Consider the following 24841-nt stretch of genomic DNA (forward strand, 5'->3'; position numbering starts at 1 on the left):
GGAGGTATCTGAGCTCAATCTTGGAGCATGAAGAGGAGTCAGCCAGGAAGAGGGGCAGGGAAGAGAAGGCATGGGCTAGGAGAGAGGGGATGGCAGACAGGTCCTTAGGGCTGAAGCATGGGATAGAGAGAAAGTTCAAGGAGAGGACCTAGAGGATTAAGAAAAGACCTGAGTGGGCAGCCAGCTCAGATGTGTAGGTTTGCAAGGCACAGCTGTGCCTCATCTAAGGGGTATCACAATCACGGAAGACATTACAGATTTGCATATTGATGATGATGATTTTATAGCAGGTGACAGGAAAGCATCTTGAGGAAGGGGCACCTTTTTCTAACTTGCACAAAGGTGCCCCCTGGGTGGCTGGCAGCCTGGAAAATGTTGAAGGATCTACTCTGTCACATAGGAAGGACTTCGTATTGTGTCCTGCAGGCATTGGGTCACTGCAGAGGGATTTAAAACTGGGAAGTGATATGAAAAGTTTGACGTTTTTGAAATATCACTCTTGATACCAGCATACAGAAGAAATTAGAAGGAGCAAGACAGAAAGCAGAGAGCCTCCTTAAGAAGTTCTCAAAATAATCCAGGCAAACAGAAATGAGGTCTGGAAGTCTGGCAGTAGAGAGGGACTCAAGGGATTCTCGAGATATAATCACTGTGACTTGGCGATGAGGTGTGGGGTGTCCTTTTTGTTTCTATTTTAATCAGAATTCTTTGAACTTCAATGCCAAGGTAAAGTCCAAGTTTCTCACTGAGTCTCAATACTTGGTTTAACATCAAGACTGGAATTCATGGTTAAAAACGTCCCCTTTCCCCATGGCATTCATTCTCAGCCTATAGGGCTGTGACATCAGGACCTTGTATGGCAGCTGTGTTGGATGGTCAGGGTGGTGCTCCTGCCAGCCTGGGTTCCAATGTCCCTTGTCATGAATATGTCCTTGTCACTTCTGAAAAGGACGAAAAACTTTCTTCTACCTTCTTAGGTTCCATGGCTGGGCCTAGAATTAAATGATCCTAAGACAGATGAGCAGTAAAAAAAAAAAGCATACAAATTTATGTAATATTTTTACATGTACGTGAGAGTCTCTAGAAGGAAAATCAGGACCCGAAAAAGCCACTAGGCCCCAAAACCTGCATATTGTACATGTTTACACAAAAAGCAATGAAGTATGGAGTGTGACAAGGGAAAAGAGCTTGGGCTAGTGGCTGTACACTGTGGGACCCTGGCTAGGAAGCACTGGGGGAAACAAAGGGTTACTTTAGCGGGTTTGTTGCAGATTCAGTCCAGTCGACTCCCAGTCTCCAGTGATAAGAACACTCTCTTCCTGGCACCAGGAGGGCAGGCACCTTTCTCCTGGGAAATTTTATGACCTGCTTTGAGGTAGAAAGGGTGAGATCATAAAACCCTTCCTGCATCTGCTGCTTCTAAACAGTCAGTTTGCTAAAATGGCATATTCGAAACCCCTTCGCTTCCAATGCTGTTTGTGTCAAATTAGGCAACTGTTTAGTTTAAATATGAACAAGTCAAATATCATGAAAAGACTATAAAGTTGTTCTGATTTACTGGGATTTTTTTCCCTAATTATTGTATTAGAAAAAAATAATTCCACAACTCTGCTTTCCTGGCTGTGTGACCTTGGGTAAGTTAATTAATCTTTCTGAGCATCTTTTTTTTTCATCTGTAAAAATCTTACCTGTCTAACAGGGCTCTTGTTTGACTTCATTACTATTTTTGAGCAATATTTACTTCCTGAGGGATACTGTGTGCTGGCCCTGGGGGGCCCTGCGGTGACCTCTCACTTAGTGAGAGGTCAGTCTGCTGGGTGATTTACTTATGTATTTGTGTGTCTAAAGTCACCCCAAAACGTAGTCGCTTTAAAGAAAGGGTTATTTCTTTCCATTGTGTGGGTTGGCTGGGCGGGTCTTCTGCTGGACTTGCTGGAGGGTCTTCTGGGGCTGGATTTAGCTAGGGCACTTGGGAGTCTCCCTCTTTGTGGCCTTTTGTCCTCAAGGAGGCCAGACTGGTTCCCTCCACGGTGGTCTCAGGATTCCTGGAGGGCAAGAATGGAGACGGCATGGCCTGTAGTGACCTGGGCTCAGAAGTCACGAGACAACACTTATACCTCATTCTAGTGGTCAAAATGTCATGGGCCAATATGCAATTCCAAAAATGCTAAGATAGAGAATACACGGAGGAAAGTGGGGCCATTTGTACAGACTGGTCGGGGGTCCTTCTGAGGAGTTGATATTTGAACTGGTGCCTGGTGGATGAGAAAGAGCTGCCTGCGCTAAGAGCTAAGGGAAAGGCAGAGGGACTAGCCTGAGCAGTGGTCCTCAGGTGGGAAAGCCTTGGATAGAGGCGCCAGAAGCAGCCTGGCTGCAGGGAAGGCCGGGTGCCGGGAGGATTATGTGAGCTGATCCAAGGGAACACCCCGGTGATAGTAGGGCTGAATTTATGTTCGTTTCTTTTCTTCTTAAAATTGGTAGGAAGAGGCCGGGCATGGTGGCTCATGCCTGTAATCCCAGCACTTTGGGAGGCCAAGGCAGGTGGATCACTTGAGGTTGGGAGTTCAAGGCCAGACTGACTAACATGGAGAAACCCCATCTCTACTAAGAATACAAAAAAAAAAAAAAAAAAAATTAGCCGGGCATGGTGGCATATTCCTGTAATCCTAGCTACTTGGGAGGCTGAGGTAGAAGAATTGCTTAAACCCGGGAGGCAGAGGTTACGATGAGCTGAGATCCCACCACTGCATTCCAGCCTGGGCGACAGAGACTCTGTCTCAAAAAAAGAAAAAAAAATTGAAAGGAAGAAATATGTTTAATCACGATTGTCATGAGATGAGAATCTATTAAATTGAAGTTAGACTTTATAAAGCTCAGCTTTAGAGGGAAAAGAAAATGTGTCCACAGGAATAGATGTTGAAAGAATGGTTTGTAAAGGCATGCCCATCCCTAGATGTTTTTTTAATGATATCTCTGACCTTTTGTGAATTTTTAAAAATTTCCCTTCAAGGTGTAATCTTCTGAGTTAAGAATGTTTGATAACCATAGATAATTCATAATCTATATATTCATGATAGAAATCTAGGGGAAGGGAAAAATTAAGAAAGGGATAGAGGATGGAGACCCCCTCTGAAAGTTTCCTGTTTTCCATAGGGTGTGACTGTAATCTGGAGGGCGTTCTCCCTGAAATATGTGATGCCCATGGAAGGTGCCTGTGCCGCCCTGGGGTGGAAGGCCCTCAGTGTGATGCCTGCCGCTCTGGTTTCTACTCATTCCCTATTTGCCAAGGTAAGTGGGCAAAATATAGCATATTCATAATCAATCCCTCAAGATAAATTTCCTTATGAGGAAATGCAGATCTTTCTGGCAGAGCTGTGTGGCTTGCAGTTTAATAAATGGGCCCTGGCTTATATGTGGATGTTACATGTGACTGTCCTACCTGGACCTTGTCACCTCCCTTCTTTCCAACTTTACCCTGCCTCCTCCCTGGTAGTTAAGCACATGGACTCTGCAATAATCTGTTTGGGTTCAATTACTGGCTCTGGAGAGGAGGTGGTATCTGAAAAGCATTTAGGAACCTGCCAGCATGTCTCAGATTGTGTTGGGTGGGGGGCTCTGGATGCCAATTGGGTTTGCAAATTGGAAGTGTGTAAATAAGATTAGAAAGATGGGAAGGTGGATGACAGAAGGAGGCAGGGTGTTCTAGAGAGAGGGGGCAGCATGTGCAAACCGTAGAGACGTGAGACCACAACTCCCGCTCCCCCACTTGTTTGTATCCTAGTATTCCATCCTAGTAAGAGTCGCTGAGGGGGATAGGGGGTGGGAGGAGGAGGTATCTGGTCCAGTCCCTAGAGCATGGCAGGTATGCACTCAACTTTGGGTGAGTGAACAGATGAATGAATGAATTTGCCCAAATTATTCTCCCCTGCCTCCTTTCTACTGTCTGATATTATTCTTTTTCCTGCAGACAATGGTGTAGGGGAAGGGAGGAGAAAGAGGAGAAGATTATCAGTTCGGGATCAAGGCAGGAAATAAAACACTTCAGACACTATAAACAGAAAGAGATTTACTATAGGTAATTAGGTGCCAACCCAGAGGAGTTGTTAAGAGCCAGAGCAGCAGGCTCTAAGCTGGGCTTCCAAGGAGGCCTCCCATGGAATGGCTGGGTTTTAAGCCCAGACTGCTATGGCCCAGTGCAAGGACAAGAGGACCATGGTTGGTGCCTTCATCTTTTGGCACCCAGGAAGCCAGAGACAGAGCACAGCTGCAGAAATGCTCAACCAGCTACAGGATGCAGCCTCCTCCTTATTTCCCTTCTTTCTAACCTGATTCACACATTTTCAATTTGCAAACCTAATTAGTATCCAGAGCCCTGCTCCAACAGAGGCTGAGAAGTGCTGTCTTTAGCTTTCCAGCCTCTGAACACAGGAGGAGTTTAGAATAGGTATTAGGTCATCTCACCTGCAAGGTCAGCCACACTAAGGAACTGTGAGCCTGAAAAACCCTCCCCTAAGCTGGAGGACAAAGTAGTGAAGAGCAGAGGCGGCGCTAGCTATCAATTTGGCAAGTTACTTAACCACTCTGTTCCTCAGTTTCCAAAAGATAACACCTGTCTCATAACACATTGTTGCGAGGTTACATATGTAGTGACAGGTAAAGCTCTCAGAACCAGGGAAGTACTTGCTTGTAAGTTAGCTGTTCACTTTCACATTTCTTCTCCTGACCTGCGTATACTTCCCTCTGCAGCATTTTAAGAGCTTATAGTCCCAGTTCCGGCTGTCTCCCTGTTTGCTTAAATGCCTGAATGCCATACCCCAAACCTTTCCTTTACCTTCTGGCTCCTGGTGTGCAAAACATTCTTGTGTCCGAAAATATCTCAAAGTTTTCTTTTTTTTCCTCCTCTCAACCAGCCACAACTTCAGACTCATTCTGGTAGAATGAATTACAAATATTCTAAGTTAGTCATTTACGTGGACAAAGCTCGTGTTTATGGATGCAAAGATAATATGTAATATAACACTTTAAGAATGCCTTTTTCCACATTTCTCTACTACTAGAACTAATTTATTTTAAGGTAGGTAGAAAACGCATGAATGTATTCAAGATAAAAGCAGAGGGGAGGAAGGACTTTCTTAACCACAGAGTAGGGAGCTTGGTAGATACTCTCTCCAGTAAAACAGAAATTTAAGTGGTGAAAATATTTTGAAAAATTGTTTGAAGTCTCTATTAATGGTCATAAGAGCATGCAGTAAATGAATAAATAATTATTTAAGGAAATTTGAATGTAGGTAAGAACAATGAATGTTGGTAAGAACATTTGAGCCATGACCCCCTTCATTATACACCCCCAACTCTGTTTTATAGAAGCTCTACCCATATGTGTCACCAAGAAGATGGGCACTCTCTTTACCATATACTCACCCCGGTTTGGGGCTATGGTTTGTTTCCTTTTGGGGGAGTCAGGCTACTGATATTTCTCATCCTTCTACAATCTTGTATAGCAGAAGCCCTATTCCAAGTGGTCTCAGCAAAGAAGACCAGCTTTCTTTTACCCACCAGGCCTCCATTTGTAAGGTAGGAGCTCTAACTTAGGCATTTCAGGCTGAGAATTCTGGGATTCCAATCACCCCTACCCAGGCTGGCTCATAGAGTAGGGGTCCACAGTGGGAGAGGAAAACTTAGAAGACCAGGGGTTGCCACCTCTACCTGTGTCCACTTGTAGAGCAGAGTATCCCTTCAGATAAAATGGGTCCCCACCTCTAGCTCTGGTGGTATTCTGGTGGGATAGTGGTATGTTATTCCCACTCCCCCATCCCCAGCAAAGAAAGGAAGGTCATAAAGACAAAGAGCTCTGCAGCTCTGCATGAGGGAACTGGCTTTTTGGAACACAGTAGAGAACTCTATACCCAAGGGGATTTTTGGAAAACAGTGAAGATCTTGGTGTATAACAATTAAGAGGACTCTGGTAGTTCTGATACAAGCAAAACAGCAAAGCAGCCAGAAGTTTGATAAAGCAAATTGGAGAGAGCAACAGCCAAAAAGAGCCTTCCTGATGTTACAGATAATTCTGGAGGTTGAAAAGGCTGGGTGCAGACACTAGGCTCTACTTCAGAGGTAGACATGGGGCAGACTCAGAAACAGCCCCCAAGCAGCACAACAACCAACCAACACAGTGTGGAACCTCACTGGCACAAGGGGCTTAAGTGCAACCTGTGGCCAAGCACAGAGTAAACAAGCTACTCTGATACAGTGGCAGCTCCTAGGGAGTCATGCTTAAAAATAATATAGTCATCTCTGGCAACCTAGAAGGCCATATGTATGCCCAAGACCGTGCCCTCAGTGATCAGAGAGGGGAAATCCAAACTAGTGATTCCTGGCAGAATATGGGGCTAAAAAAAGAAAAAGAAAGGAAAAGAAAATAAAAAGTAAACACCCTGACCTGCGGTTGCAGCCTCCAAGCGCACACACATGCAGTGAGTGACCCTGACATAGTCAGGCCAGAAGATAAAAACGAGGGCAAAAATCTCAGCAGGAACATCAAAGACCGAACGCTGCCGGGGACGTAGACTTTGTAGAATTAATTTAGCCAAGCCACTAAATGAACAACCAGTCAAGCAAACAATAGCAATCGTCCCGGTAATGGACAATATATTACCTAAAATGTCCACTTTCCAAAAAAATTATGGATGTTCAAAGAAACAATGAGTGTGACCCATACATAGGGGAAAAAGAAGACAATAGAAACTGCTTTTGAATGAACCAGATTGTAGTCTTAGCAAAGACTTTAAAGCAGCTGTTATAAATCTGTGCAGAAGACGAAAGGAAATCATGCTTAATGAGTTAAAGGAAGGTATGATGACAATGTCTCATCAAATAGAGAATATCAATAAAGAGAGAAAAGACATTGTTTTAAAAAATAGCCAAATGGAAATTTTGGAGTTGAAACGTAAAATAACTGAAATAAAAAATTTACTAAAGTCTCTCAACAGTAGATTGAGCTAGCACAAGACAGAATCAACAAACTTAATGACAGATTGATGGAGATAATGCAGCCTGAAAACATAAAGAAAAAAAGAACAAAAACAAATGAACAGGCCAGGCGTGGTGGTTCATGCCTGTTATCCCAGCACTTTGGGAGGCCCAGGTGGGCAGATCACTTGAGGTCAGGAGTTTGAGACCAGCCTGGCCAACATGGCGAAACCCTGTCTCTACTAAAAATACAAAAATTAGTCAGGCATGGTGGCAGGCACCCGTAATCCCAACTACTTGGGAGACTGAGGCAGGAGAATTGCTTGAACCCAGGTGGCAGAAGTTGCAGTGAGCCAAGATCATGCCATTTCACTCCAGCCTGGGCAACAAGAGTGAAACTGTCTCAAATAAATAAATAAACAAACAGAACCTCAAAGAAATATGGGATACCATTAAGTGCACCAACATATGTGTAATGAAAGCATTAGAAAGAGAGGAGAGAGAAAGGAATAGAGAAGTATAGTAAAAGAAATAATAGCTGAAAACTTAGCAGATTTAATGAAAAGCCATCTATACACCTAGGAAACTTAATGAATTCCAGGTAGCATATATACACAGGGACCCATCTACATACCTGAGAAGCTTAATGAACTCCAAGTAGTGTAAATACACAGGAATCCACAGCCAGACATAGTTAAAATCATAGTTAAAAGTTTGAAAGACAAAGACAAAGAGAAAATCTTGAAAGGTGGAAAAAAAGACTCATGTACACAGGAACCCCAGTTAAAATAATAACTGACTTCTCATCAGTAACAATAGAGGCAAGAAGGCAGTGGGATCATATATTAAGTACTGAAAGTGAAAAAACTGTCAATCAGAAATCTTCTATCCATCAAAATTACTGTTCAAGATCAAGGCTAGGTAAAGACTTTCTCAGTCTTTGTTACTTTCTGAACAAAAACTGACAGAATTCACCTGACCTGACTTACGAGAAATAATGGAAACGATAAAGGTTGTTTTTAAAGCTGAAGCAGGCACCATCAAACAATAACTTGAATAATGTAAAAATTACAAAAAGCAGCATAATTGAATATTTTTACACATTCTTCTCTTGACTGATTTTAACAGAAAGCATACAAACTATATATACAAATACATACATACATAAATATTGGGCCTATCTCATATAAAAATTTAAGATGTTTCACAGTAGCACAAAGGAGACAGGTGAGGACAAAGCTGTATTGTAGTAAGAAAATGATACCAAATTATAGGAAGAAATAAAGAGAACTAGAAAAGATAGAGTTTATAAAAGCACTCTATAAATATATGCTTGATCTCCTTTCTTCTATCATTTTGCTTAGAAAACACAAATTATATAAATTGATAATTATAAAAATGTATTGTGGGTTTTAATACATAGAGACATAATATGTATAATAATAGTAGTAAAAAATGGTAGAGAGGGAATAGAGCTACATAGAAGTAAAATTTCTCTATTTTATTAGAACTAAATCAATATGATACTGAAGTAGATTTTTTTTGTGAGCACTAGAGCAACCAGTAATAACTCAAAAATGATTAAAAAGTCATTAAACAGAGTAAAAAATATACTAGAAAATATCTAATACAAAAGAAAGCAATAAAGGAGGAATAGAGGAATAAAAAAATACATGAGATATACAGAAAATAAAATGCAAAATGGCCAAAGTAAATCCAACACTATCAATAATAACATTAAACATGAGTGGATTCAACCTCATGCTATAAACAAAAATTTGCACAAAATGGATGAAGAAACTAAACGTAAGAGCTAAAACTATAAATGTCTTAGAATAAAATATAGGCATAAATCTTCACACCCACAAATTAGGCAGTTGTTTCTTAGATATGACATCAAAAGCACAAGCAGCAAAAAAAATAATAGATAAATTGAACTTCATCAAAGTTAAAAACTCTTGCACTCCAAAGGACACTATCAAAAAAGTGAAAAGACAAATCACAGAATGGAAAAAGGTATTGCAAATCATATGTCTGGTAAGGCACTAGTATCGGATATATATATATATGTGTGTGTGTATATATATGTAATCAATATATTATTATAAAATAATCTCTATATATGGATATGTTATTATTTTTACAACTCAATAATTAAAAATTAAAAATAACTAAAAAGACAACCTAACTGAAAATGACTAAAGGATTTGAATAGACATATCTTCCAAGAAGATATACAAATGGCCAATAGGTACATGAACAGATACTCAACATTATTAGTCATTAAGTAAATGCAAATCTAAACCACAGTGAAATACCATTTTATAAACATTAGAAAGGCAGGAAATAACAAGCATTGGCAAGGATGTGGAGAAATTTGAACCCTTATACATTGATGGTGGGAATGTGAAATAAATAATACAGTGACTTTGGAAACATTTTACATTATAACCCAATAAACACACACACACTAATAGATGGTAGAGACATCTAACAAAACGTAAATAACTATGAACAAGAGCTTTGCAAGATGGTTTTGCTATTCCTGAAAAAGTTAAACATAAAGTTACTCTACTACCCAGCATATCCACCCCTCAGTGAATATCCAAAAGAAATCAAAACACATCCACACAGTAGCTTGTATATGAATGTCCATGGCAGCATTATTCAAAATAGCCAAAATGCGGAAACAACCCATATGCTCATCAACTGATGAATGGATTAATAAAATGTGTTATATCCATACAATAGGATATTAATTAGCAACAAATGAGAATGAAGTACTTACGCCTGTTACCACATGAATAAACCTTGAAAACTTATGCTAAATGAAAGAAGCCAATCACAAAAGTCACATATTATATAATTCATTTATAGGAAATGTCCAGGATAGGAAAATTTATAGAAATTGAAACCAGATTTGTAGTTGGGAGTAAAGGTGGGGGACAATGTGGATTGACTGTTAGTGAATATGGGATTTCTTGGAGGGGGAACAAAATGTTCTAATATTAGATTGTGCTGAAGGTTGCACAACCCTGTGAATATATTAAGCAACATGGTTTTACACTTTAAATGGGTGAATTGTAGGGTATATGAATTATATCTCAATAAACTTGTTTTAAAAAGGTAAAGCAGAGGTAGGAGGTGGAACCCCAACACACTCAAGAAGGGGTCTTCCTCCCCAGACACTTGTCACCCTTATGTCTTTGTAAATTTGACTCTCATCTGTCTAATGTTTTATAGCAATGATCAAATAATGTACATTAGAGTTTTAGAGTTAAAAGGAACTGAAATCACAAGTACTTATTTTATAGCAACCATTTTGAGACCCAGGAGAATATATAGGGAGTAGATAGCTGCAGGGTGGTGAATAGCACCCATATTTCTTCACTCTCAGCCTGGTGTGCAGCAGGAATTATATTCTATTTTTTAAACCGCTCCATCACTAAGTGATGTAGGACATCAAGAAGCATGAGAGCTGTGCTTCTAAGGCTGAGCTTTTCATACAGCAGTTCACCGTCCATTAGTAGATAGAAAAATCAACTTAGAGGGTATGGACCAGCATTACAATGAAACAGAATAGATCAGAAATTATTAGAATGCATCCTAAGTAGTAGATGCATTGTTCTTGTTCATAGTTATTTATGTTTTGCTAGGTATCTCTACCATCTATTTGTGTGTGTGTGTGTGTGTGTGTGTGTGCACGCGTGTGTGTGTATTGGGTTATAATATAAAATGCATTTTTTACCCTGAACGTGGCTAAAAAGTTTGGAAGCTGCTATGCTAAAAGATCCTAAAGGATTTTATCTGTGCTTCTGAGGATGGGAAGTAGTTTGTCACTTTTCTTTTATCCTGAGTAGTTTGTCACTTCTGTTTTATTCTGCTCTTTGGTCTTGTGGCTTCAGACTCTCAAATCATTGTAACCTGAAATCATAGAGCATTTGGGTGAATTTACTCTCATTCAGCTGGAAACTGTTGCTCAGTAAATTGCAGCAATAATCTGATGAATTCATTTTCCCCATGAAGATATTCTTGTGCCAGTACACACTGCATAATTCTTTCCCAAACCTGTTTGAGGGACAAGAAAGCACCTGTCTTATTTTTTTTACCATTATCTGTGAAGAGCAAGGACCATCGAGATACGTATAAAGAACTAATTTGAGATGCGTATTCTGTTTTATCTTTAATCCATGATTGTGTCAAGGAGAAAGAACAGCATACATTTCAAAGTCCTATAATCTTTACACAACTGAGAGTGTGGAGCCTTCAGTCTGACCTTAGCAGCAAGCTACATAAAAATGCAAGCAGCAGACACAGTTACTTTTTAAAGGTGTGTTTGGCTTTGATTAACAGATTGAGCTGGGGTCCTTTGTGGGGGGAAAAATGATAGATAATTGGGATTTCACAAATATGTATGATAGGCCAGACACAGTGACTCATGCCTGTAATCCCAGCACTTTGGGAGGCCAAGGCAGATCCTTTGGGGGGCCAAGGATCACTTGGGGTCAGGAGTTCAAGAACAGCCTGGCCAACATGGTGAAACCCTGTTTCTACTAAAAAATACAAAAATTAGTCAGGTGTGGTGGTACGCACCTGTAATTCCAGCTTCTTGAGAGGCTGAGGTGGGAGACTCACTTGAATCTGAGAAGCAGAGTTTGCAGTGAGCCACGATTGCACCACTGCACTCAGCCTGAACATCACAGACTGAGAACCTGTCTAAAAAAAAAACAAACAAATGTGTATGATAATCTGCCTTTCATTATAGTCACTCTTTCAAATGAGGCTCATCTGATATTCTTCATGTGAGTAGCAAAGAAAACTTCTTGAATTTAAAAGGAAAATACTTTAAAGCCACCCATATCACTCTTTTTGAAAATGTTAATATTGAAGTAATGGTGCTGAACCAAGATACATACAAAATTCCAAGGCCAAGTCACCACGTGCAGATTTTCAAAAGAAATGTCCAGAGACCTGTTTTATTTTATGACACTGTAGCCTCTCACACTCAAAGGATTATGAAAAGGTTAGGAGAGTGGAGGAGGAGAGAGAATCTGGTAAGGGGTGGATTATCCATGGAGAAAACTGCTACTGTGAACTCCTTATTCTTCCCCCTCACCCCAGAATGAATGAGAGGCCTCTGATGTGTCTTAGTCCATTTGATGTTGCTATAACAGAATACCTGAGCCTGGATAGTTTATAAAGAAAAGACCTTTATTTAGTTCATGATTCTACAGGCTGGGAACTTCAAGAGCATAGCACATCTGGCTGGCTTCTGGTGAGGGCCACATGCTGGGGCAAAACATGGTGAAGTGGAGCTGTTAGTGAGCACATGCAGAGATCCCACGGTGAGAGAGGACGCAAGAGAGAGGGTCCAGCAAGCCAGACTCACCTTTGTAACAACCCACTCTCACCATAACTAATCCAGTCCTGTGAGAGCAACGCAATCACCCTCTCAGGAGGGCATTAATCTACTCATGAGGAATCCACCCCCCTGTGACCCAACCACCTCCACTAGGCCTCATCTCCCAGCACTGCTACACTGACAATGAAACGACCACGAATTTTGGCAAGACAAACCACATTCAAACCATAGCACATGGGATGCCTCAGGAGGGACAGAAGTGCTTGAGGCAAGACTTTGGCTTGGAAAACCCCAAGGCTAAGAGCTGGATGTTTTTTTAGCTTGGGGCAGAGCAGAGAGAGTATTGCTGTGCCAGGAATCAACTGTCCTTAGTGTGCTAGGGTTAGGGATGCATAGGTGCTTCCCACAGCCAAATGTGGGGGAATCCAGGTGGGTGTCTTGGTTCCTGCCCAATAGGTCTGCCTAGAGACATCAGGAGATCCCACCCAAAGCAGTCGAAGATGCTGTCCAGATGCCTGTTTTAAAATAGAGTATTAAGAGGAAATGCGGGGTTCAGTAGGGACAGCAAACCAGGAGACAATGGCTATTGAGAAGATACAGTTCCCAGAGGAGGGGCAGGGCATGCTGTAGGGGCCACAGAGAAGCGTCAGGGTGGATTTGGAGACAGAGGGAGGGGAAGGAACTGTAGACACAGCACTTCCACAAAAAGGAATGGGCAAGAATAATCAGGTTAAGGATTGGCTAGTTTGAATAATTTCAGTGGGCTCTGGGGGATAGGGGCTGTCCCTAGTTGTCTGGTACCTGGCCCTGGGGTGCTTAGGGCAGGGAATACCAGAGTATAAAATCTGGTAGAGGAGGTGGTGGGGCCGTGCTCTGGATCCCCGGTGTGCATTCCAAAAGCAGCTCTCAGGAGGGTTGTTTACTATCTCTGGGTGTTGACTCACCCTGAAAGGAGCAGTCCCTCCAGGGTCAGCAAGGCCCCAAGATGTCAAAGCATCGGAAACAGAAAATAAAAGACACGGTAACACAATGCCCAGGGGCTGAAGCAGTTGTGGGCTAAGGAGAGTCACAGCAACAGAAAAAGAGAGGCTTCCACCCCTGGGGGACAAGGGAATGGCAGGAGACAGCTGCCGAGCAGAGGCCCACCAAGAGGCCCTAGGCAGCATCCTTGGAAGAGGAGCCAGTTTGAGATTAGCATGGGGCTGGTCCAAGAACAATTGTGTGGGGGGAAAACTCTCTCCTCTACTTGTGTTTTTTCTCTACTCTTATACCACAACAGCCATGAATACAGAAGAAAACTTCTGTGACCAAATGTGAGGGGGGCTCTCCCTATCACCAAGCAGCAGACACCAGGCAAGTGTCCTCCAATTCAGTTCTTACAACTGCTTACCTGAGGAAGCAGCTTCGGTTTGGGGTTTCCACAACTTTCCTCTGGATTCAGTTAATTTGCTGGAGTGGCTTGCAGAACTCAGGAGAACACCAAATTACATTTACTAGTTTATTATAAAGGATATTGCAAAGGATACAGATGAAGATACATACAAGACGAGTTATGGGGAAAGAGACTGGGTGCTTTCATGCCCTCCCTGGACACCACCCTCCAGGAACCTCCACGTGTTCAGCTATCTGGAAACTCTCTGAACCTGTCCTCATGGGTATTTTTTTTTTTTGAGACGGAGTTTCGCTCTTGTTACCCAGGCTGGAGTGCAATGGCACGATCTCAGCTCACCACAACCTCCGTCTCCTGGGTTCAGGCAATTCTCCTGCCTCAGCCTCCTGAGTAGCTGGGATTACAGGTGTGTGCCACCATGCCCAGCTAATTTTTTGTATTTTTAGTAGAGACAGGATTTCACCATGTTGACCAGGATGTTCTCGATCTCTTGACCTTGTGATCCACCCGCCTCGGCCTCCCAAAGTGCTGGGATTACAGGCGTGAGCCCCTCCTGGGTTTTTAAGGAAGCTTCTTACATCAGCATTCCTTCCCCCGGGGTATAGACTGGATCCTCTCTGGGGAGAGTCTTAAGACCCACAGTCACAAAGGTGGGGGGGAAGATTAGAGTCCTGCCTTGGGACAGGTTACCAGAGGGCAAGAGAAGGTCAGAGTCCTGCCCCAAGGCCAACATTATAACAAAAGACTGTAACAAGAGCAATGGGAGTTACTAGCCAGAAACTGTGGAAGAAAACTGCTGTGTATCATAACACAACAGTCCTTTCCTCTTCCCTCTTCTTCATCCTCGACCAAGTTGAAGCCAGCTGTGGGGAAAGAATGCCTACTCCCACCCCAGACCACTCCTACCACTCCCCATCCCAACCACCATCTCTGCCTTCCCTGCCCACTGTGGGATTTTGGCCTGAATCAGGTCTGAACTGGAAGACAGGAGATTAAACTTTAAACTGGATTACTTTCTGTTCTCTTACCTAACAGTGTGCTGAAAAACCCTACAACTCCTAGAGTTTTCATCCAGGTACAGGGAGACAGTTACCCACACTACAGAAAACTGGAGAGGGCCATGGGGCTTAGTTGACAGCAGGAGTTGTGCTTTTTGAATACGCTAATTTTCTAACAGTCAGCTGCAGTTCCATGTGGCTTCATTTACCATGGCTTCCTTAAAGAGACACCATGATTTTCATTTGTTTCTAGGAAATTCTATCATTTTTAATATTGTGCTTATATAAACGTAGATTTCTTTAAAAACCCACAAACTCTCAACATTATTTTCGCAAAAAAGCCTATTTCTAAATGTATGTTAAAATTCTTTGACCTTCAGCAGAATATTATTCCATCCAGTTGGAATTTGGTTACGTGGCCATGTGTCTGGAGCAAAAGTAAAACCCAAGCAATAGGATCCCCACCCCCACAACCTCTGTCAAGTGGAAATACACGGCTCCAAAGAGGCACAGAGAAGGAATCCCATAGGCCCTCACTCAGCCTCATCTCCCCCTCCCTTTTTAAAAAATGATTTTAAAAAATTTAGTTATTTGTTTTGCAAGCCAATTGCATGGCAAATTAGAAAAAGAATTAGAAGAGAAGGAAAAGATCACTGAGAGGAAACATTCACAGCAAAGGAGGAAACAGACAGGCAGACTTAAGGAATATAGCAGCCTGGGGCCATTTAATGAAGGGCAAATAAGCTAACCCAACTCTGAAGATACTGAGGATATCACTGTTAAATGAAGTAAATGAGCGTTAGAGAAATAGCTCTAGGTCATAAAAAAGGGTTAAATTATGTCTAACATACCTGCTTCATTGGGAAGGAAAGTATGAAATACATTTGAGTAAGAGTACTAGATTAAATAAAATATTAATAGTTAAAACGAGTACTAGATAAAATAGTTAACTGTTAAATAGTTCATAATTTGGTGATTAGAGAGTCATGACTCTTTACAGTTTCACATGACAGAAAACTAGACCTAAACTGTTTAAGGCAAAAATAATTTGACAGTAATAGAAAAGTTCAGGCATATTGGTTTCAGGAATAGCTCCATCTAGGGGCTTAAAAGTTTGTTTTTCTTCTTATAAACTCTGCTATCTTGTATATTGGCTTCATTCTTAGGCTTCAGATGATAGTAAAATGGCAGCCAACAGCTCTTAGATACACATTATTATGGACTGAATTGTGTCTGTAAAAATGTATATGTTGAAGCCCTAATCCTCAATTTAACTGTATTTGGAGTAAGGAAGTAATTAAGGTTAAATGAGGTCATAAGGGTGGAGCCCTGATCTGATAGGATTCGTGTCTTTTTTTTTTTCTTTTTTTGAGATGGAGTCTCGCTCTGTTGCCCAGGCTGGAGTGCAGTGGTGCGGTCTCAGCTTACTGCAACCTCCGCCCCCCAGGTTTAAGCAATTCTCTTGCCTCAGCCTCCTGAGTAGCTGGGATTACAGGTGTGTGCCACCATACCCTGCTAATTTGTATATTTTTGGTAGACATGGGTTTCACACTCCTGGTCTTGTGATCTGCCTGCCTCAGCCTCCCAAAGTGCTGGGATTACAGGCATGAACCACTACATCTGGCCAGATTTGTGTCTTTATAAAAAGAGATACAAGACAGCTCGTCACTCTCTCTCTCTACCATATGAGGACACAGAAGGTGGTCATCTACCAGCCAGAAAGCAGGCCCTTAACAGAAACTGAACCAGCTGGCACCTTGATCTTAGACTTCCCAGCCTCCAGAACTGGAGAAATAAATTTCTGTTGTTTAAGCTAGGCAGTCTGTGGTATTTTGTTGCAGCAGCTCAAGGTGACTAATACGTATCCTTATAGGTTCAAGACTAGGAAAAGAGTATACTTTCCACCAAGACACATCTGGTTGTAATTGGACCACATGCCAGTTCTGGAATTAGTCCTATGGCTGTGGAATTCAATGCTCTGATTGGCCAAGCCTGAGTCTTCCCCATATCCGTGGAACTAGAAGTAGACTCAACACCATCTGAACAACATGAATGAAGCAAGGGAAGAGATTCCCCTATGGTAAAATCAGGGTGCCATAGCCAAGACAGGTGGCAAAACTATGTGTCAGTAAAATCCTCTGCTCATTGAAAAACCATGGTTCCCCAAAGTGACCATATCCTAAGAAAGATTGGGAAACCCTGTGAGGTTTAACTATAGCATTCTTTTCCTTAAGAAACTGACATCTGACATAGAAAGCTCTATAACCAGCTGCAGAACATGAAAATAATGTCATATCTCTTATTTTAAATGGCTGGAGCCAGGACTCCTTTTTAAAAATAAATGTTTATCTTCCCATTAATTTTTTTTAACTTTATAAATTTTTACTTGGGATCTCACTATATTGTCCAGGCTGATCTTTAACTCCTGAGTTCAAGCGATCCTCCCACCTCTGCTCCCAAAGTGCTGGGATTATAGGTGTGAGCCACCACACCTGGCCTCATTAATATTTTTGGTAGAGTTGATTTGGACCTCTGTTTCTAAAGGTCTACCAAACCCCTCTGACCTCACTGGAAGCACGAGAGTGAAGACTTGCTGATACAGCAACTAAAGGGCTAATACGTACAAATGCACATCCAGCCTCAGAGAAACCTGCCATGCTTAAGAGCTGTTTTCTGAGATGTGCAGGAAATTCACTGCCTAGTGTGGTGTCGGGGTGTACCTTGAAATTTGTTTTGGGTTTGAACCATTCTGGTAAGAGTTTGGGAGGATGCAACATTTTGTCTGTGATGGTCTCCCTTGTCTTGTGACTCCCTTTTTTTCTGATAGCTTTTGTGTTTTTTTTTTTTGGAGAGAATTGATTTCTTGACCCACTGACTTTTACAACCAAACCAACATGGCCTGCAATGGTGTATCAGCTGGACCAGTATATTCTAGCCAAAAGGTGTTCTTATAGCTTTGCTCTTTATTACTTTAAAAAGTTTCAAGATCTGGCCAGGTGTGGTGGCTCATGCCTGTGATCCGAGCACTTTGGTAGGCCAAGGTGGGCAGATAACCTGAGGTCAGAAGTTTGAGACCAGCCTGGCCAACGTGGTGAAACCCCATCTCTACTAAAAATACAAAAATTAGCTGGGCATGGTGGCACATGCCTATAATCCCAGCTACTCGGAAAGCTTGAGGCATGAGAATTGCTTGAACACAGGAGGCAGAGGTTGCAGTGAGGTGAGATCACACCACTGCACTTGAGCCTAGGCAACACAGCGAGACTCCATCTCAAAAAAAACAAAAATTCAAAATCTTCTTTAAAGAGAATTTTAAAACTCATTAAGGTGCTTTTGCCAACTGTAGTCCTGGATTTATGTTTTTTATTAAATTAATTTACTCCAGACTTTTCTAAGTACAATGCAGTATTCTTTTCATTTTAACTGACTCACTGAAGTGCCCTAAGGTTTTCTTTTTTGGGGATATTAATCAAATCATATACTTGAGACCAGATTGGAGAATTGTCTATATAAAATGCATATTTGCCAGGCGTGGTGGCTCATGCCTGTTATCCTAGTACTTTGGGAGGCCAAGACAGGTGGATCACCAGAGGTCAGGAGTTCAAGACCAGCCTGGCCAACATGGCAAAACCTTGTCTCTACTAAAAATATGAAAATTAGCTGGGCATGGACACCTATAATCCCAGATACTCAGGAGGTTGAGGCAGGAGAATCACTTGAACCTGGTGGGCAGAGGTTGCAGTGAGCCGAGATCACGTCACTTCAGCCTGGGTGAAAGAACAAAACTCCATCCAGAAAAAAAAAAAAATGTATATTTATGTTTACGGGTTTTTTGACTCTGTCTTTAACCACAGAATACAATTGTTAGTTTGGTTATTTACATGGTTTACTCTTCCCCCTTCCTCCTCCCCATCCCTCATTCCTGCCTTCCTCTCCTCCTTTTTGCCCTACTCTTCTTTATTTTTTTTCTTCCTCTTCCTCTTTTCCTCCTTCTTATTCCCCTTTCCCCTCCTTTTCTGGAGCAGCTTACTAGGCAGCAGCTAGCTAGTACTTGGAACTGAGAGTCAGAAATGAGGAATGCGGAAATGGGTGGTCCTTTCATGACATGAACTGAAGGCACCCGAAAGTGCAGCTGCCCCCAACCCCCCCACGTGACCTGACCATCCCCATTAGAGTCTGATGTAGTCTTTGGGTTGTGGCATCAGGGCTTCCTTTAGAAAAGTCCTATAAATACATTGCCAGTGGGAGATTAACCTCCTCCTCCCTGTTAGTATATTCTCTTGAGTCAGACACACTGGCCAAGGGAGGAGGACAAGTGCCCTGCCAATGGGGAATGGTACCAAGGAAGGTTTTGGCCGTGATGCTCCTGGGAGAGGCTCCCAGCCTTTCCAAGGTAAATCCAGAGACCACCAGGCTGGCAGTGGGAAGCAGCTGGCAGTCAAGTTTTGTGCAGTTTTGCCTTGAACTGGCCCTTTCTTGCAATGCACTTTGGTTTACGAGAACATTGAGCTGATCAGAACAGGCTAAGGGTTTTCTGTAGATTTAATTCATCCAAAGCCCAGTTCCAGAGAAGGGGTAAGTATTGTGGAACTGATGCCCGGCTTTTGGCTTTGACTGAAGATCAAGGTGCCAATCAGCCTTTCTACAAGAAGGAAAATCTGCAAGGTCATGGGCGATAAGAGCATCCCTCAAGCACTAAGGAGCTCTGTTTGACCATCATCTACGAGAGTCTACATACTGTTGCCTCATTCACAAGCTTATTACTGAAGGAGAAGAAGGCAGTATTCACTGTCTGATAGCAATGTTGCAAGATACAATGAGATATTATAACACATATCTAGAATTTTGCAGGGCTGGACCTGAAGAAGGATTTCAGTAGTTACTCATTCTCCTATGTACCAACCAGCTATTTGGCAGGTACTGTGGAACAGGACTGCATCTAATCCTTGAAAACATTCAAGAGCATGGCAGACAAGCCCCTGTCCTATAGGACCTTTGTGATTATTATTTTAAAGACTTTTTTTTGGTGATCCTTACTTTGTATTCTTCTTGAGAGTAAGTTTCTTAAAGCATAAACAATTGAGGAGTAGGCAAGAAGTGAAATATGCCGGAAAATCCAAAGGACCTGGACTGAAACAAAGAGCAGAACTGAAATATTTTTAAAGCCTTATAGTATTTCCAGGAGTGAGAAAAGGGCTGCCAACGCTAGGGTTTGTGTTTGGGATTTGGCAGTTTTTACTAATAGTTGGATTGAAGTGAGAAGCATGTTGCCAGATTAATTCTCAATTTTAAAACACTGCAAATACTTTTAAGGTCAAGTCTTTGTTTTTACCTCCAAAGTGTAACTGGGTCTTCTGGCTCCCCAGACAACCTCTGTCGTCCTAAAGCTAATGTCTTGTCACCTAGTTGTGCTGTGGAGCTCACACCACTGTGCTCCAGGCAGCTACCCTAATGCCTGCATGGATGCTTTCTTCTCTGCATTCACTTTCCTTTAGGGCAGAAATAGCAGAACAAGCCTGTAGTAGCCAGGGTTCTCTAGATAAACAGAACCAATCAGAGTTGTGTGTGTATATATGGGGGGAGAGAGAGAGAGAGAGAGAGAGAGAATGAATGAGAGAATTTATTTTAAGGAATTGACTCATACTGTTGTGAGGGCTGACAGGTCTGAAATCTGTAGGGTTGACTGGCAGGCTAGAGACCCAGAAAAGAGTTGATTCTGCAGCTCAAGTCCAAAGACGGTCTGGAGACAAATCCCTCCCTCTTCTTCAGGGGACATTAGTCTTTTTGTGTTAAGACTTGTAGTTGATTGGATGAGGCCCACCCACATAATGGAGAATAATCTGCTTTATTCAAAGACTATTGATTTAAATGTAAATCTCATCTAAAAAATACCTTCACAGTGAACATTTAGGCTGGCATTTGACCAAACATCTGGGCATCATAACCTAGTCAAGTTGACATGTAAAATTAGCCAACCCTAATCCTTGCCTTGCCATCTTGGCACTCACATGTATTTCTTGAAACCATACTTAATTATCAATAAACAGTATGCCAAGACACAATTCTGCCTAACATGATGCAACTATCATGTATACAATTGAAAATGCACTAACCCTTTCCCGAGAAGAGGAAACGAAGTCCTCGGGTGATGTTCCAGCTTCCCCTAGAAATCCTGTAACTTCAATGCTGTGGTATCAAGTCAGTACATCTCAGGTTGAATGATAAGGAGATGAGACAGGGAAGAAAACAAAAGATGACCTTCCTTTTATTTTTAGTTGACACATAATAACTGTACCTATTTATGGGGTACAGGGTGCTACTTCCGTACATGGATACAGTGTATAATGATCAAGTCAGTTAGCATATCTGTCACCTCGAACATTCATCATTTCTGTGTTTTGTCAACATTCAAAATCCTCTCCTAGTTTTTTGAAAATATACACTAAATTGTTATTAACCACATTCACCCTACAGTGTTAGGGAACACTAGAATGTGTTCTTATTTAGCTGTCATTTCGCATCCATTAAGCAGTCTTTCCCTGTCCTTCATCCTGCACTTCCTAGCCTCGATTAACCACTGTGCCTTTCTCTACTTGTATGAACTCAAATATTTTAAGCTCCTATATATGAGTGAGAATATGCAGAATTTATCTTTCTGTCCCTGATTTATTTCACTTAACATAATGTCCTTCAGGCTCACCCATGTGATGACATAAATGCCAGGACATCATAAATGACAGGATTTCATTCATTTTTATGGTTGAATAGTATTCCACTGTGTATATAGTCCTCAGTTTTTTATCCATTCATCTGTTGATGAGCATTTAGGTTGATATCATATCTTTATTATTGTAAATAATGCTGCAGTGAACATGGGGATACAGGTCTATTCACAATAGCAAAGACCTGGATTCGATCTAGATGCCTATCAATTGTGAACTGGATAAAGGAAACATGGTACTTATACACCATGGAATAGTATGCAGCCATAAAAAAAGAATGAAATCATGTCCTTTGCAGTAACATGGATGCAGCTGGAGGCCATTTTCCTAAGTAAATTAACGTAGGAAAAGAAAAACCAAATACTGTATATTCTCACTTGTAAGTGGGGGTTTAACGTTGGACTACACATAGACATAAAGATGAGAATAATAAACACTGGGCACTGGGGACTTCTAGAGGGAGGAGGATGAGAGGCGGGTGAGGGCTGAAAAACTTATAGGGTACTATGCTCAGTACCTAGGTGATTTTTTGGTTTCATGCACCAAACCTCAGCAACTCAAAATTTACCCATATAACTAACAAACCTACACATGTACCCTCTGAACCTAAATTAGATGTTGAAAGAAAAATGTTTTCTGCATTTTAGATACCTCTGGGGGCATAGGTATCCCGTTGACATACTAATTTCCTTTTCTTTGGATAGATACTCAGAAGTGAGATGGCTAGATTGTATGGTATTCTACTTTCGGTTTTTTAAGAAACCTCCATACTGTTTTCCACAATGGCTGTACCAATTTACATTCCCACAAACAATGTATAGTAGTTTCCTTTTCTTCACACCCTTTCCAGCGTTTGCTATCTTTTGTCTTTTTGATGATAGCCATTCTGACTGGAGATGATATCTCATTGTGGTTTTGATTTTCATGTCCCTGATGATTAGTGATGTAGAACATTTTTTCATGTACTTGTTGGCCATTTGCATGTCTTCTTTTGAGAAATGTCTATTCTTATCCTTTGCCCACTTTTAAATCACATTATTTGATTTTTTGCTGTTCAGTTGAAAAACAAAGATTTTTGTTTCACATACCTATAACACACACATATACAGAAAAAACATATTCATGACAAAATAGGAAAAAATACTCATTACAATTACAGTCCTCATTTCTGTAACTAGTCACATGGTCATAGCTGGTATAAGTTGAGCATCCCAAATACAAAAGTCCAAAATGCTCCCAAATCCAAATCTTTTTGAGTGCTGACACGATGCTCAAAACAAATGCTCATTGGAAAATTTTGGATTTTGAATATTCAAATTTGAGATACCCAATCAGGTATAAAGCAAATATTTCAAAATTTGAAAAAATTAAAAAAATCTAAAACATGTTTGGTCCCAAGCATTTCAGATAAGGGATACTCAAACTGTATATGTTACTACCTTCTTCTACCACCCATTCCAGATTCCCTTTGTCCTCAGCAAGCACCTCATGGTTCTTTACCTACTGAAGTGACACAAATCTTCATTCCTGAAGGGTATAGGACATTAATAGTCTTGTCTGAATTGGGTTGTAGTTTGCCATTGACTTTAGTCACAAGACTTGGTAATACTAATAGATACCTTACGTGATCTCCTATATTCTAGACATATTCTTTCTTACCTCCATGGTGGAAGAGCAGTTCATTTTCCCCTTGGTAATTAGTGGAACACAGTTGCTTCCATCTTTGTCTGTTGATTCAGAGGAATGAGGAAACCAGGTAGCAGTTTTAACTTCCAGTTCAATAGAATGATTGTCATGTCTCCTGGTAGAAGCATTTCTTCCTCTGTAACTAAGACCTCTAGACCACCAGAGCAGGAGATGGCTGGGATTGGAGGCTAGTGAATCACTAGGGTTGATAGTGAGTGATGCCACTCCCATTTCTACCTCTTGCTTTCTGAACTCGTGAATCTTGGCTATCAGAGAAACCATACATTGTACAATGATTTAGAGTAGATATTGCTTTCTAGAGAACCAGACTTCAGCCCTGTAAGGTCCTGCCACCTAGCTGACTTTGTAACTGAGGTTTCAAAAGGCCATTCCACTGTTTTATTAAGCCATCTGTTCAGGATGGTGGGGAAAGTGGTAAGATTAAGAATTCCATAACTATGGGCTAATTGCTGCATTCCATTTATTGTGAAGTGAGTTTCTTGATCAGAAGCAATGCTATGTGGATACTATGACAGTAAATTAAGACATTCTGTAAGTCTACAAATGTAGTTTTGACAGAAGCATTGCATACAGAGAAGGAATTTCTGTATCCAAGTACATGTCCAGTAAGAACAAAGCACTTCCCCTTCCATGATAGAAGCAATCCAAAGTAATCAACCTGCCACCAGGTAGCCAGCTGACTACCCTGCAGAATGGTGCCATATTGAGGACTCAGTGTGGGTCTCTGCTGCTGGCAGGTTGGGGACTCAGCTGTGGTGAGTGGAAGTCCATTTTGCTGAGCCCAGGAATAACCTCCATCCCTGCCCTCATGGCCACATTGTTGTGAGCCCATTGGACAATATTAGAAGTGAATGGGACAGAGGCTGCCCGGTATCGACAGAACGGATCCTCCTGTCTACTTGGGAAGCATTCACAGAGGACACAGAGCATTCTAAATGCTTCCTAGCCATTTAGAGAGGGTTTTCACTTAGACCCTTCCCCAGACCTCTTTGTCACCAATTTTTCAATCATGTTCCTTCAAAGTCCCTGGCCATCCAATCAAATAATTGGCCACAGCCCAAGAATCAATTTGTAATTTCACATCTGGCCATTTCTCCTTATAAGCAAAGTGAACAACCAGCACACTGCTCAAAGTTCTACCACTGTGAGGAGGATTTCCCTTCACCACTGTCCTTCAGGGATGTCCCAGAAAAGCACGAAAGTGCTGCAGCTGGCTACTTTTGGGTGATGCCTGCATGTCGTGCAGTACCTGGTCTAAGCCAGGCCTAAGTTTTCTCTTTCTTTGTTGACTGATCACAAGGAACTCCCCATGATGCTGTAGATGTGAAATGTAGCAGGAGTGTGGAGCATGGCGTTCTTTGCATAGCTCACTTGTGTAGAGGGTGCTTGGCTCCAATCTTATGTATACCACTTCCATTTGATGACGGAATGCTGCTGTGCGTGCCCCACTTATGGCTTCATGGGTCAGATAACACCCAGTTCATAATGGTCAGCTGATATCATAGAGTGACTTCATGGCCCATGATTAAACCTTCTGCCTCTATTAAGACCCAGTAGAAAGTGAAAAGCTGTTTCTCAACAGAAGTTGTCTGCAGAGGATGGCTTATATGCAGAGGGTGGCAGGGCTTTGCTCCAGAATCCTAATGGTCGGCACTGTGATTCACTTACATGGGCCTGCTGAAGGCTCCCAAAA

General features: G+C 41.6%; 1 protein-coding gene across 4 annotated transcripts in view; it reads left to right on the plus strand.

Annotated features, from left to right (window-relative positions):
• The window catches only part of LAMA3 (laminin subunit alpha 3), a 261611-nt gene that overhangs the window by 92364 nt on the left and 144406 nt on the right, over positions 1-24841 (plus strand). For all 4 annotated transcript variants that reach the window (XM_078347895.1, XM_035270754.3, XM_078347896.1 and 1 more), the window contains exon 12: positions 3154-3288. In XM_078347895.1, the coding sequence (XP_078204021.1) occupies positions 3154-3288 (135 nt within the window). The remainder of the gene's footprint in view (positions 1-3153; positions 3289-24841) is intronic.

The sequence above is a fragment of the Callithrix jacchus genome, chromosome 13, assembly GCF_049354715.1.
Source record: "Callithrix jacchus isolate 240 chromosome 13, calJac240_pri, whole genome shotgun sequence".
Classification (NCBI taxonomy): Eukaryota; Metazoa; Chordata; class Mammalia; order Primates; family Cebidae; genus Callithrix; species Callithrix jacchus.